This window comes from Salvia splendens, chromosome 4 (genome assembly GCF_004379255.2).
Source record: "Salvia splendens isolate huo1 chromosome 4, SspV2, whole genome shotgun sequence".
In the NCBI taxonomy this organism is placed as follows: Eukaryota; Viridiplantae; Streptophyta; class Magnoliopsida; order Lamiales; family Lamiaceae; genus Salvia; species Salvia splendens.
The window spans coordinates 14724145-14739078 of NC_056035.1; the positions used below are offsets into that span (position 1 = coordinate 14724145).

At 39.1% G+C, this 14934-nt stretch overlaps 2 protein-coding genes across 3 annotated transcripts; one reads left to right on the forward strand and one right to left on the reverse strand.

The window, feature by feature from the left end:
• The first annotated feature begins 1278 nt into the window (after positions 1 to 1278).
• LOC121797635 (DNA repair protein recA homolog 2, mitochondrial-like) lies at positions 1279 to 4386 on the forward strand. The gene is made up of 8 exons (XM_042196272.1): positions 1279 to 1498; positions 1691 to 1739; positions 1870 to 2090; positions 2342 to 2429; positions 2942 to 3114; positions 3229 to 3375; positions 3453 to 3587; positions 3843 to 4386. Exons 1-8 carry the CDS (start codon positions 1406 to 1408, stop codon positions 4131 to 4133), a joined length of 1197 nt encoding a protein of 398 aa, XP_042052206.1. The 5' UTR covers positions 1279 to 1405; the 3' UTR covers positions 4134 to 4386.
• Positions 4387 to 4626: 240 nt separating this feature from the next.
• LOC121799588 (protein IQ-DOMAIN 12-like) lies at positions 4627 to 6591 on the reverse strand. Of its 2 annotated transcripts, none has more exons than XM_042198996.1 (5): positions 6352 to 6591; positions 5995 to 6264; positions 5671 to 5904; positions 5334 to 5465; positions 4627 to 5246 (listed from the first exon to the last, which is right to left on the reverse strand). In XM_042198996.1, the coding sequence occupies exons 1-5, from the start codon at positions 6424 to 6426 to the stop codon at positions 4752 to 4754; spliced, it is 1206 nt and encodes a 401-aa protein (XP_042054930.1). In that variant the 5' UTR covers positions 6427 to 6591; the 3' UTR covers positions 4627 to 4751. The 2 variants fall into 2 exon arrangements, with proteins under 2 accessions (XP_042054930.1, XP_042054929.1); XM_042198995.1 differs by having other exon boundaries at positions 5995 to 6273.
• Between the last annotated feature and the right edge of the window lie 8343 nt (positions 6592 to 14934).

Sequence of the window (14934 nt, forward strand, 5' to 3'; positions counted from 1 at the left end):
AATTAAAATTCGAATATTTATTAAAATTAAAATAATTTAATTTATATGTTGGTAATAATTACTCCACTCGTCTGCGATTAGGAGTTTCAGTGAATTCGTCACTAATTTAAAAAAATATAAAGGAAAATGGATCGCTAAAAAAATTTATCTTTTATGGACACAAAAATTAAGACGCAAGAAACAGAAATTAGCGTCTTTAATTGTATAAACAAATATCCTTAATGGCTTTTTTTTGTTATAGTGGATTGAAAAGATGTTGGAATGTGAGTTCTAATTTGATATATTAATTTTATAGTAGAATCCAAGTGAAATGAGTTAATGGAATGTGAAATCTATTTACCATTTATAGTAAAAGTAAATCAAGACTCCTAATTGGGGATGGACTGAAATAGCAAACCAGAATTCCTAATTGCGGACGGAGAGAGTATTACTCCATTATTATTTGTAATAAAAGTATTATCTTCCAAAATACTCCCTCATAAGCGATTTAGAGTCCCGCATTCTCATTTTAGTCCCTCCGTAAATAAATGTTTCAGTTCAATTTTATTATAAATGTAATGTGTCTCATATTCCACTCACATTTCATTTAAAATTAATTAATACTCCATCCGTCCCCAAAGAATATGCACTTTGGGGTCGACACGAGTTTTAATGTAAATTTGGTAAAGTAAGAGAAAGGTAGAGAGAAAAAGTAAATAAAGTATTGTTAGTGGAGAATGAGTCTCACCTCATTAGAGAGAAAATACTTTCCAAAATTAGAAAGTGCATATTTTTGTGGGACGAACTAAAAAGGAAAGAATGCATATTCTCGAGGGACAAAGGGAGTAGTATATAAAAATGAGACACATATTCAATGATCTTTTTCCACATACTTTTCTTAATACTCCCTCCGTATGCCATTAGTAGTTTCATTACTTGGCGGCACGGATTTTAAGAACTGATAAGAAAAGTGGGTGGAAAAAAGTTAATAGAATATGCGTCTCACTGGTATATATTGGTTTTAAATGAAATGTGAGTGAAATAAGTTAGTGGAATGTGAGACCCTATTACATTTATGGTAAAAGTGATCCGGAACTCCTATTCGCGGATGAACTAAAATGAAAAAACAAGAGTCCTATTCATGGACAGAGAAAGTATTTCTTAAAATTCGTGCCGAAAATAACTGAGACTGAGGGAGTAGTTAATTCAAATCTGAAAAAGAATAACACAAATTTCCCCGTTAATTTAACTTCTAAAAGTCGTTAGTGCATATAAAATCGCGTTAGAAATTCAGACGACTTCAGCTCTCGTCCCCTCGCTTAAGTTATTCCGGAAACATGGCGCCATCTGACTGAAATTTGTTTTGGTTGAAAAAACCCTAATTTAGGGATTTCGGCAAAAATCGGTGAAGAAAAATTCATAGTAGATGGTTTCTATTGCATCCAAGTCAGCGAAAGTTCTGAGCTTTAATCCATTGTCCACCAGACGCCTCACATCTCTCCTGTCGTCTAGACTTCAGGTATTTATACATGTATCCCATGATTATGTAATCATCTTTTGTTTTTTTTTCCTCTGAAAGAATTATCTTTTGCATTTTGATTGTGGACTATGTATCTTTCGTTTAAACACTTTTCTTTTCTTGTAGAACTTGATTATTTAGCTTTACACGTTGTTGCCTATTTATGATTGTTTATTTGATTGTATGTTTCAGACATCTTTTGCTTGGAGAAGAACGCTGTGCTCGGATGCGTTGCCAACAGGTACACAGATGCCCTCTCTCGCACTCTCCATCTCTCTCTTGTTGATATTTGATTAGCATTGCGATTGTTTTTATTTTTATGGTCATTGTTGTGTGGCATCATGGTTTACTTTTATCTGTTTTTTTATCAGTCGAGGATTCGGAATATGCATATGATGATCATATCCAGGATGATTCCAAGCTGTCTGAGAAAGATGCAGCCTTGCGCATGGCTCTGTCGAAGCTCTCGGGGGAATTTGGTAAAGAATCGATGCTCTCATTGCAGCGTTTCTTTGGTGCTAGACGTGCCTCAGTGATATCTACTGGTTCATTGAGGCTGGATCAGGCTCTCGGTGTAGGAGGGCTGCCGAAGGTCTGTTTTTATTAAAATAAGTAGAATTTTCTAATTTTTCTCATGTTATATTTGAGATGTGTTTTCTGGTGATATTAGCCTTAATTTCCTCTTTTTGCGTCATTTTAGTAGTCATTGTGTGTCTGTGCATCACAGTGGTGTGTTTTATTCCTAAAATTGGTAAACTGTACTGAGTCAGAGTTGCCTTCTTCTCATTGCATTTGCATGTGTGTTAAGTGGATACTATTGACGGATCTTGTTGCTTTTATCAGGGGAGGATGGTCGAGATTTATGGACAAGAAGCATCAGGGAAGACAACACTTGCACTGCATGTTATTAAGGAGGCTCAAAAGCTTGGAGGTGCTCAATATCCTATATCCTCAGTTATTGAGTTAAAAGATATGTAACCTAAGATTGTAGGGAGAGAAGCATAGATACCTAGCATTGAAATACTTTCAACAGATGAGCAAGCCTTTCTTGTTGTTTAGTGATTCTCTCTATACGTGTATTCTGTTTTCAGTCAGGCGGAGAAAGTATTGATAACAGTACCCTGTCACATTTAAATTATTTTATGTGCCCATCATGTTAATACAGTTAGATTCTCATATCTCATGGATAACTTGCTTCAGATCCTCATTTATGCTCCAATTATGTTTAAATGAAAAATAAAGAGAAAAAAGGAATATATTAAGAAAGTATTTTTGAATTCACTTGAGCTTAGACTTTTGATTCTCAAATGTCCCTTCTGTGTTGTGGTATTATAGTCTTCTGATTTCTTGTCAGATCGATAAGCTTCTGATTATAATAGCCCAGTTACCTGCCAAGTGCTTCCATGTTATTATTCATTAGAAACTGATTCATTCCTTTGATAGGTTACTGTGCTTATCTTGATGTGGAGAATGCGATGTGCCCATCACTTGCAGAATCGATTGGTGTAAATAAAGACAGTCTCCTTATTTCACAGCCTGATTCTGCTGAAAATTTGCTAAGTGTGGTGGATACATTGACAAAGAGTGGATCTGTTTCTGTAATTGTTGTTGACAGTGTGTGTATCATCAAGCTTTTCTACTTATAGTTTCTTGTGCTGTGTTCTGTTCTGTTCCATTATTTTCTCAACTCTATGCTCAGTCATAATAATTAGTAATGCTTATCAATGCAGGTAGCTGCTCTTGTTCCTCAACATGAAGTTGATGGGGTAGAATGTGGTCCCTATAGAGATCTACAAGCGAAAATTATGACACAAGCATTACGGAAAATCCATTATTCTCAGTGCAATTCTGATACTCTTATAATTTTCATCAACCAGGTTAGCATCTAGTTACCGGAAACTTCATTTTCTAACATGTACTGTTCTTTAGTGACCAATTTATCTGGTCTTTATAGGTAAGAAAAAAATTGAAATTAGTGGAAGGCTCCGTTCATGCAGAAGAAGTGACCTGTGGTGGAAATGCCTTGAAATTTTATGCTGCCATGAGGTTGAAAATTAGCAGAAAGGGATTGCTGATGAAAAATGATAAGGTAATATCATTATGACACCAGATTTGCAGCTAGTTTTCTTCTTGATAAATCGGTTATATATGAAATGTAAATTTTTCACAAATCTTTCAATCTTTAGAATTTTTGTGTTACATGTCAATAAAAAAAAACACGAGTTAAAAACATATCCGGGGGCATTCAGTGCAGGTTTCAAATGCATTGTTTGTTTGCTCCTCTCTATTATATTTTCTGATTTCAGAAGACCACGTGTCACTTATCCTATATTTCTGCTGCCAGGCTACTGGACTTGGAATATGTGTGCAAGTCATGAAAAACAAGCTAGCCCCTTCAAATACAAAAGCTGAATTGAGTATATACTTTGGGAAAGGAATCTGCTGCGAATCAGAAGCCTTGGATTTAGCTTGTGAGCATGGTGTCATTGTGAAAGATAGAGGCCTATACTTCGTAGGAGGAAAAATCCTGCTGAGCAAAGAGGAAGTTTTGAGATACCTGGCATCAAATGGGGATGCTTTGGATGATATGATCAAAACATTAAGGTGCCATTTGTTTGACAGAGGATACCATTGATTCGATAAATCTCTTGTGAAATGCAAATAATTCGTTGCTGCTTCTGTAAATATACTCTTGACACGATTCCACATTTCTGATTTTTTGTTTCTATTGTATTGCGCTAATGAGGCAGCTTATATGTCGGGCTTTGTAGCTGAGATGAGATAGTAGAATGCCAGTGGGAAATTGTGTATTGTGTTAGGCTAGCTTTTTCTCTATGTACTCTTTTCAACATTTTATTCCATCTTAAAATCCAAACATTCTTCACAAATTCCTTGTTTTCAGATGATTCATTGCGCTTCTTTGGCTATGGTGGGAGGTGGGTTCTGCTAAAACTGTTATTTTTTTTATGCTCGTGAAGATCTGTGTGTTACAATGCAGAAATACTAAGCTTATAATGCAGAAGCCGTAATGTCGGAAACTGGTTTGGCTGCCATTATTTTTAACAACAATTTGGTTGAGCTCTATTTATCTTGATTGTTCCAAGAAGAAAAAACCCGAGAGAAGAAGGTACACGCTGTAATGGGAAAAAAACTGAACCAAAATCTTGAATTTACAAGCTCGAAGTTAGGAGAAAAATCGTGATGACATGCACAAAATTTACAAGATTGGAGAAAAGCTGAATCATTCTTGCTCTTAGTTGGGAGTTCCAAAATTTGTAGAAATGTGCTGAGAGATGCTGTTCCTCTTGTTACTTCTGTTCATCTTGTCGTTCAACGAGCTCCAAGAGAACATCCTGAGGCTGTGTGGAGAGTGGTCTCCCGAATACGTCTCACACATCCTCAACCTCTGCTTGGGTGTGCTTAGGGACCTCGACCTGGCCTTGGCAGACTCGGTGGCAGCCATGTATGCAGGGAAGGCAGGGGAGCTAGGCAATGACCCATCATCCCCTATTGACCTATGTTTCACGTGGCAGAAAGATCTCCTTGGCTGTGAAAACGGTGAGCTCACCTCCTCCATTCTTTCATCCTTGCATGCACTTCTCAACCTCAGCGGTCCAAGCCTACTTGCATCAACTGTTTTGAGCTTCTCCTTTTCAGCATGCTGGCACGCCTCAAGCTCTAGGTATTGATCGAACCTGCTGCTCTTTCTGCTCATCAATTCCTGCAGGCTTTCGTTGTTTCTTCTCTCCTGCAAAAGAAGCAAAGGTTAGTTTAATTAATTTTATATGATGAATAGTATCATATTTAGTTATAGACGCATTGAAATTTAGCATACCCTATGTGAAAACGAGTACTGCTTCATCCTTTCCCTTCTAGCAATGGCATCTTGCTTCTGTAAATACAATGCCTCCACACTATCCTTTGAGATCAAGCTCAGATCCCACGTCCTCTGCGTGCTGCATCGGAGCTGCACACACAAAAGAACGCTATAAATCAACATTCTATCAGCACTTTTACAAAGCCACAGTTTCCTAATCAAATTCATCATATTAGTAGAGCTTTGAGTAGTGAACTTGAATTCATCTTATGTGCTTGCCTACTTCGTCTTTTACAGTTGGTTAGCACGAAACCAAAGTATATCATCTTCAAGAGTATAGCTAAAAACAGCTTACTCGGATTTCTTCAGACTTGATCCCTTCCTTTCTGCTAAGACTATGCCTACTCTCACTCTGGCTGAGGCATTCAAGCAGAGTTCGCACTCTTTTCTTCTCAGCCAGCGGATTCTTCAAATCCGTGAGCAAAGCCATGGACGACAGCTTTCTAACCACGCTACGTCTCACCAGCTCCCCCCTAATCACTGCTTGAAACTTCACAAGGCCTTTCAAAGCACTCAAAGCCTTCCTAGCCTGCACAAAGGCACCGTTAAAAACTAATTTAAAAAAAATACTGATGTTGAATAGCTGAAAATGGAGTGTATTCTTGCACCAGAAACTCACTAGATGGGCCCTATAAGTACTTTGGATTATGATGGCGGCTGCGTGCTGGTTCTTTAGCCGGTGGCTTTGTGGGGCGCTGGTGAGGCGGACGACCTCCGCGGCTGCATTGGCTGCAGCCACGGCAGCTTCTGCTGCGGCCGCGGTGGCAATGGCCACGGCTAATGCATGCTTTCTCTGCTCTTCTGTTGCATTACTCAGTGATTTCTCAGGAGCTTCCTCTATTGAAGGCAAGTGTCTGAATTTGAATCTTCTGAATATCCATCTCCATTTCTTGGATTTCTATGAAAATTGTTAGTTAAAAGAGTAACAAAAAAATGATTATGATCAAGTTAGTATAGTATAGTATAGATATTTTACCTCTTGAGATTTAGGTTTTGGGTCAGGAATGAAGAACCTCTTTACACAAGTGAACCAACACTTTTTCTTTCCCATATTTGGGTTATTAATATTCTTGAAAGTTTAGTCTCATACTACCAATCTTTGTGGTGCCATTTTCAAGAAAGATGAGATTTGAAGCATGCAGAGAAAATGAATTTATATAGGCATGCATGTTGATAAAGTATCCAGCATTTTCATTCTTGAATGATGATGGTACAAAATGGGTTTGAAAGCTTTCATGTAGATCAATTTGTTTAGTTATAGTTTGAAAAGCATATCATGTGCTGATTGAGAGTGATTGTGAAAGCAACTTTAGAAAAAAACAATTGGGGGGAGGGGAGGGGTGGGTATTATCTTATCTATTGATCTTTCAATTATCAAGAATTTGTGAGTACAATTTGAGGGTGACTTGGGATGGTGTGTTTTAACATCATATGGTACATGTATGTATATTGATGTTTATATGTAGTGGAGTAGTTTTATTTTTTATTATTGAATCTCATTAGTATTTTGGAACAGAAGATCTCATCCCCTATACACTACCTTTGCCTGAGGCCCCCCTCTCCCTAATTGTCATTTTCACAACTGCCTGCCTGCCTATTGACCACTTCCAAATGTCTGTTTGCAGATTAGCCTTTCAGGTATTGTTTTTATCTTGTAAAGTTTAGCATGATTCATTCCTCAAAATAATAATAATAATAATAATAATAATAATAATAATAATAATAATAATAATAATAATAATATCTATCCAAGAAGAAATTTTCAATATTTGTGTGCTAACAAATTTTCAACCATTTTTATCCACTTTTAGTGGCTTCAAAGAAATTTCAACACCGTCCAAAACTCATACTAGTATTCAATAAAAAAGAAACCCATACGCAGAAAATTTGAATACTACTGTCAACTTCCATAAGTAAAAAAAATACCTAATTTTTTTTACATATACTAGTAGTCCTAAGTCCTATCAAATAATTATCTCTAGTACTTTAATAGAACAAAACTTTAACAGTACCCAATTAAATTGTAGAATAATTCTAAAAACCAAAGACCAAACAATCCAAATCAAAACTATAACTACTTATGCAAAATGGAATTTGATTCGACTGGACAGCGGTTGACTATGTTCATACTATGGTCTTTTCTAATTATAAAGTGCCCAATAAATAATTTCGACAGTCGTAATTTTTTCAGAAAATAATTTTTATCAATTTTTATACAATAAAATATCAATCGAACATTGATAAATTTACACTCTGAAATCTAATATTTTATTAGTAAAATGACACTCCATATTGTTTTTCTTTTCATATAATATTTCACTTTCCGCCCCTCGCCCCCTGTCGTGGTCCATTCAAACACACATAAATAAATGAAAGAAAATAAAAATATAAACAACTATGTCTATGTATATAATCAATAAAAAGAAAAAAGAGGACTTTTGACTTTTTAGCTGTTGAGGCCCATCAAGACTAATCAAGTGTGAAAGTTTCGGTTATATTATGATACTAGTATTAGGTAAGATTTTTGAAAAGTATGCTTAATTCTTAATCCATACTAACCTGTCAACGTCGGCTTTACTAAAAAAATTATAATGGTTTTTCTTGTTATAATCAATAGTACTATTTTATTTTAGTATTATCTTTTTAAAATAAATGAGATACTAGTATTTACTTTGAGTAAATGAATGATTGAGGCTCGTATCATTTATTAAACGAATGATCTATTCTATTTTACATATATACGTGTGTAATGATTAATCAATGTCTTAATTGGTTTGACTTGTTACTAAATTTTGGACTTTTAACTATTTTTGTAAAAGTCTTCCCTAAATTTCAACAAAAGTCCGACCACTTAAAAGTTTTGACTTGAAAATAGAGACGTCTGTTTTTGAAAACACAATAATCTGCACAAAAATTAAAGTTGAAGCGCCATCAATTAGCAAGTGTGAGAGTTGAATGCCATCAAGAATAAAAAAAATCAGAATGTGTTAATTATTAGGAGCTAAAAAAGGGAAAGTACAATTAGTGATTCACTAATTAAGGGTTACCTGATGATTAGCCAAAGCAATGATAGCATGAGTCAAGCAAAATGATGCTTCACAACTTTTCCTTTAGAGCATCAGCAATGGCGCTCATCCCGGCGGACGTCCGACCGGCTTGCCGGACGTCCGCCATTGTGCAAGGTCACGACGGATACAGACGTCCACTGCAGACATCGGAGTTCTGCGGCGTTCCCCGGACGTCCGTGCTGACGTCCCGATTTTTTAATTTTTTTTGTTTAAAAGTCTATATATACGGCTCGTTGAACTTCATTTCATTCGCACCACTTGTTTTAACAAGTTTCTCTCTCTCTCTAAATTTCTTTTATATATCCGTAATGGTTGGTAGTGGTAGTGGTAGTGGTGGGCATTATGAACACATAATGCGGCTGATTCATGCACGTGTGCGGGAGGCAGCGGATAGGGAGGAACAAGTGGCCTTGGAGCCGGCGGTACCTCGACCCATCCATTGTCGATCTATAGTACCCCGGGACCACCTCGCTGCACACCGTCGGTTGTATGAGGATTACTTCGCTCCAGAGCCACGAAATGGGGAGAACATGTTCCGGCGACGTTTTAGGATGCATCGTCCGCTCTTTCTGCGTATCGTGAGCGCTTTAGAGCGTCGATACGGGTATTTCAGGGTGCGGGAGGATGCGGCTGGTAAACCCGGCCACACGCTGATTCAGAAGTGCACTGCCGCAATCAGGCAGTTGGCATACGCAGGCGCGACCGACATGTTCGACGAGTACCTCCACATCAGCGAGACGACTGCCCGCGAGTGACTGAAGTATTTTTGTCAGGGCGTTAGGGAGATATTCGGGGATAGGTATCGTTGTCGCCCCTTTTCAACGACCAGTGCATGGGCGTTGATCCGGCCGTCAATTTCGTCGCCAACGGCAACCAGCACAATATGAGCTATTATTTGGCGGATGGGATATACCCTATGTGGCCCGTCTTTGTGAAGACGATCAGATGCCCCACAGAAGAAAAGAAGGACTATTTTGTGGGTCGTCAGGAGGCAGCGCGCAAGGATGTGAAGCGGGCATTTGGTGTGCTCCAGGCTTGATGGGCGGCAGTGAAGGGTCCTGCACGGTTGTGGTATGTTGACAGCATCGCCGACATCATGTACGCATGTATTATCATGCACAACATGATTGTCGAAGATGAAGGTCCAGCAATGACTGATTGGACCAATGATGATGCTGATGCTGAGGGTCCAAGCCACGGCGTGGTCACTAGCAATGTACGCATGGGGATACCCCACGACGAAGTCGATCGAGTCTGTGCATTTGCCGACATGCGCCAAAAACAAGCCCATGTTTGACTCCAGAACGATATTATTGAAGAAGTATGGCAGCGGAGGGGTTGATGTAGTTTTTAATTATTGAAATGCATTTTTTTAATTTGGTGAAATGTACTTTTTTTATATAAAAATTAACTCTTATACAAATGAGGAAATTATAAATAAACTCCTATACTATAGAAAGGAGGAAATTACAACTGATGTCAAGAGGGCTCGAACTCGACACCTCATACAATAATGTCTAAGCTCCTTGCCGCTAGGACAAAGGCTCTGGACGAAATGTACTTTTCTTTTTAATTCTCTATTTGTGCCGAAACTTTAATTTCGTAAATTGTTTAATTCCGGAAATTGTTTAATTTGTGAATTTTTATTATTGTTGGAAGTCCGTCGGGATGTCCTTGGGGATGTCCGCCATTGTGCAGTGGGATGTCCGTATGAGGTGACATCCGCAGTGGGATGTCGTATGACGTGGCAGGAGATGTTTTTGGGATGTTCGCGGGGATGTCCGCCGGGACATCCGCACCGCTGCTAATGATCTTATATGCGTAATACTAATGCATAAATAACAGGTCTTTAGATTGTCTAAAGATTTGAAACCTCTTTTTCGCATATGAGGAATGATTTATTTAGTTAGATAAATGTTGTGCAGCCATGTCATATAGTATCATATCTGAAATTCAGCAGCAAACATAAATTTGTGGTTGGAAGCAACAAACTTTTGAGAGAGTGATGTATATTCAATTGGTTATAAGCAAAAAGAAATACTACTAAGTTGAGAAAGAAAACATCATGAAACTTAGGTAAGCATGAGGATTTCAGTGTTGAGTAATAATTGCAAACTTGTGGGGTTGGCTTTTTATCACTTTTCTTTGCACTTTTGTTAGACAATTCATTCATATGCTATTACAAACATTGGGTTGAACACCTCTAAGAATATGAAAGGGGGCGATTGAAGCCCATATTTGTTATGTGGGCTTTGGAGTAAATCCATGAGAATTTTTTATGATTTATGTCATGACATATGCTATCTTCTCATCAATGGACAACTACATTGCTTGATTAACATGATATGGGATGTTCGTTTGGGTCTAGTATGTAAGTACGAATTGTGGCCTTTTACATCCATACCTGTATTTAATCACAAGTCTGGTATGGATTAAGCCATCATAAACAAAATGGATATTAAATAAACATAAACTATATAAACCAAAGTCATTACTAACTCATTTTCTTTAGATTTAGCTATTCATAGACAAATATACTTGTTAGTATGCCTTGAATCTGTATTGTTTGCCGCTAGCCAAACGGGGCTGAGGCGCCCCCGCCCAATGCTATGCTATGTTTCTGCTTAGGATCTTAATTGTTATTTTTGGCCTAGCAGTAGAGCACATAACTCTGTAATCCGAAAAACAATATGAGTACAATCTATTATCTTTTCCTGTCCGTGGACATAGGCAACACAACGTTGGTAAACCATGTAATTCGTTGTCTCTTTACGTTTTTGTTTGTCTCGATTACACAATTACTCTATTCTATCACAACAATACTAAACCCATCGTTTGTAGGGAAAACATAGAAAACATAAAAACTATGAAGATAAAACCCAAAAGATGAATTTCGTAGTCTTGATCTTCTCTTGAATCCAAGCTTTAAACTCCAAGTATGGTGGAAAGATGATGAACAATGGACAAGAACTCCAAATATTTTATGTCTATGTAGAATACAACAAAAGGTTTATTTGATGAAACTTTTGGGGTTATTTATAATCTTCAAGTCGTGCATCATGATATGGTAAATCATCTAACCCAGTTCTTTGAGAGAAATTAAGTAATATAATGTGTAGTCCAATTCCAACGAGCCGCTGCACAAGGTCCAACGGACTGTTGAAAACCTTCTAGCCTCTCGGTGCAACTATGAGCGATCGCTGCATACAATCCATTGATACGTGTTCCTCTTCTTAGGCACGATTTCTGAGATAGATCGATGATTATGGTCCAGCAGACCGTGGCTGGCTCGAATGCTACAAACTTCAAACTTCGACTTTTTGCTATCTTTTTAGGCTCTATTTTGCACATTTCTAACAAAACACGTCAAAATACCAAAATAGACAAAATGTATAAATAATGAACATTAGTTGCAACTTTGATACTCAAAATGGACCAAATAAAGGGCTTAAAACAATGCAAAATTGAGCGTATCACGGAGGGAGTATTTCTTTTTAGGTGTCTTATTAAAAATGAAACGCTTTCTAAAATGAAAACATCATCTCTACTTTTTCTCTTTTAGTTTATTCTTTCTTCACCTATCTTATAAAACAACACTATATAAAATCTCAAACAAAAATTTAAATATTTTCAAATTTAGTGTAATAGAAAATCAGTCAACCAAACCTTGTCTTAGCAAGCTAGTCAAAGCCTTGGAAATCAAGTATGATAGTTGATGTCACGGTTACATTAATCCGCAACAATTAAAATCATTAGGCCACCCGCAACGCGTCACGCGGGTGGCCCGTATCCCGTCACTCAGGGACGGGACGGCGGCATGACGCATTGCCGCGCCCTGTCTCGTCCCCAGCCCGTTCCGCCGTGACGAAACGCTAGACGGCTCGCCACGCGCCGAGGCGACGTGGCGCTCTCCCAGGCCATGCGTGACGCCCACTCGCCGTCTCGCGAGTGGGCATCGTCACGCTGACGCAATAATTCATTTTTTTTAAAATTCAAATTAAATAAAAAATAAAAAATGTGAAATGGTAATATTACCGTTAATAGTTGTTTTTCCTTTTTTTATTATTTTTATTTTTTACTCTATAAATACTCCTAATTCATCCGCATTTCACACACAACTACACATCTATTCTTCCCAAATCATCTCCATTTCCTCTCCAATTTTCATCTAACATTTCATCACAAAATGTCCGGCGACGGAAACTCCGGCAGTGGCGGCTCCGACGGGTGGGATCTCAACGCGTTCGGCGACTGGGGAGCATGTACAATACATTGGGTGGTTTCAGTTCGTCGACGCCGGGGGTACCAACCACCCAATTTTGATGTTGATGCATACGCCCGTCCCTCCGCCCTGCGGTATTCGCATGGATTATCCCAGATTCGGGAGGATTATCCAGTTCAACCCACTCCGGAAGAAGGCCGAGGCGGGGGAGGAGGCCTAGGCGGGGGAAGCTCCAGGGCGGAGGCTGAGGCGGAAGAGGAGGAGGATCTAAGTCGGCATCCGTACGACCCCAAAGAAATGCTGGCGGTGTACAACGCCTGGATTAGCGTCTCGTACGATCCCATCATCAGGAATCAACAACTCCAGAAGTGTTTCTGGGAAAAGGTCACGAGGTCTATCACGAGATTAAGCCGAAAAAGACCCGTCACCGCACATATAAGATGCTCCACGCTCACTTTGACCGAGTCGACAGAGAGGTCAAACGATTCTGCGCTATCCACAAGAATGAAGCGGCTCATTACCAAAGCGGAGCCACGGGAGCCGATATTCTGAGGTCGGCTTTGCGGGTCTACTTTGACGACAACGACAAACAATTCAAATATGTCGATGTTTGGGAGGTCATCAAGGACGAGGAAAGGTGGGTCGGCGGTGTGCAGTCCAGCACGGGCTCGACGTCGAAGCGCACGAAGCACACGGCGAGTGGCCAATACTCGTCTGGTGATGGTTCGAGCAGCGGGCCACAAGAGTTTGCCTCGCAGGAGGTTGAGACCCCGGAAGACGAAGCCAGGGGATCCTTCCGTGGGCACCGTCGGCCGCAAGGGAGAAATGCGGCGAAGGCGACTAGAGGGAGGAGGGGCAGAGCCGAATCAAGCCAGGCGGACTCGGGCTCGGGGGGACCCCCCAACTCCCTTATGGCCATGTACATGACCACCACAATGGCGGACACTTCCCGCTTTACGCCCGCCCAATACCAAGTCTGGCTTAACGGAGTTGCGTTTATGGTGGCACAACTTGGCATTCCGCCTCCTCACGGCTTCAATGCACCTCCACCGCCTCCGGGGGACGATTCGCCGGCGGAGTAGTTTTTTTTATTTTCTGTAAAATTGTATTTTAAATTATGTCATTTTTATTTTTTTAGGATTTTAATTATGTCTTTTTTTATTTTTTTGAATTTTAAGTTGTATTTTTTATGTTGTAATTTTATTTTATTTTTAATGAAGAGTGTTTTTTTTAATTGAATTTGGTTGGAAATAAAAATAAAAAATAAAATTGAATGAATAGTAATTTAAGGGACGGAGGGTAGCAGGTTCCGTCCCTTAGTTAAGGGATGGAGTAAAAAAGTATAGTGGGGCCCGCTAATAGTAATTTAAGGGACGGTTAAGGGACGATATCGTGACATCATTGTGGATGGCTTTACTCTTATGTTTCCTTATTCTGTCATATGTGGTTGGATGAATCCGAAGAGAAATTTTTCCTACCTTTGGGACTAATGAAAACAAAATTTATGAGCCATTGTGCTTTTAGATATTTATGATTTTCGTATACCCGCATGAAAATGGCATTTTCTTATTAAAACAACGTTGTTTTAATGATTGTTGAAAGGTGGCATTTTCAATGGCTTGTTAATATTCCCTGGTCTATTAGGTACTCTAATTTGATTCGGCATATATTTTAATAAATTGAAAGGAAAATGATTGTAAAAAAATTAATGGAATATACGTGAAAGTAATAACCTTAGTATCCAGCCAAAAACATATTACAGTTTAATTCTATGACGAGAATCATTAGAAAAAAGTAAATTAATGTGAATTAAAGGAAGATGTAGAGCACAATCACCAACACGGCACCTCTAATATTAAGGGGCCTATGTAGGGCGAGCGCCGCCGAAAATTCTATGAGTTGATTACCTCTAACCATCTCGACTGGGAACAAGCAGTCCTCCGTTGAGGGATCTTGATCGGTGATGTAGGAAAGCCCCTCGAAATCACATGCTTGCTCGTGCTGAAAATAAGTCTGGAAATAAACATTGAAGGCATAGGACGCAGTCTTCCCTAAACCAAGGTTGCTGCATGATGCCCCTGGAGCTAGGGTGGTGCAGTCGCCTTTTCTACAAGCGAGTTCCACCTGACGCCGCACCTTATACGTATCTGTGGAGTTCCCACTAAAGACACACAAGCGTTGTGGCATGCGCATGATCCCCTTCACGATGGTGGGGTAAATATCTTGGCCTCGGCCGACAGGTCGACCTTGTATTTAGGTTGCCCATTGG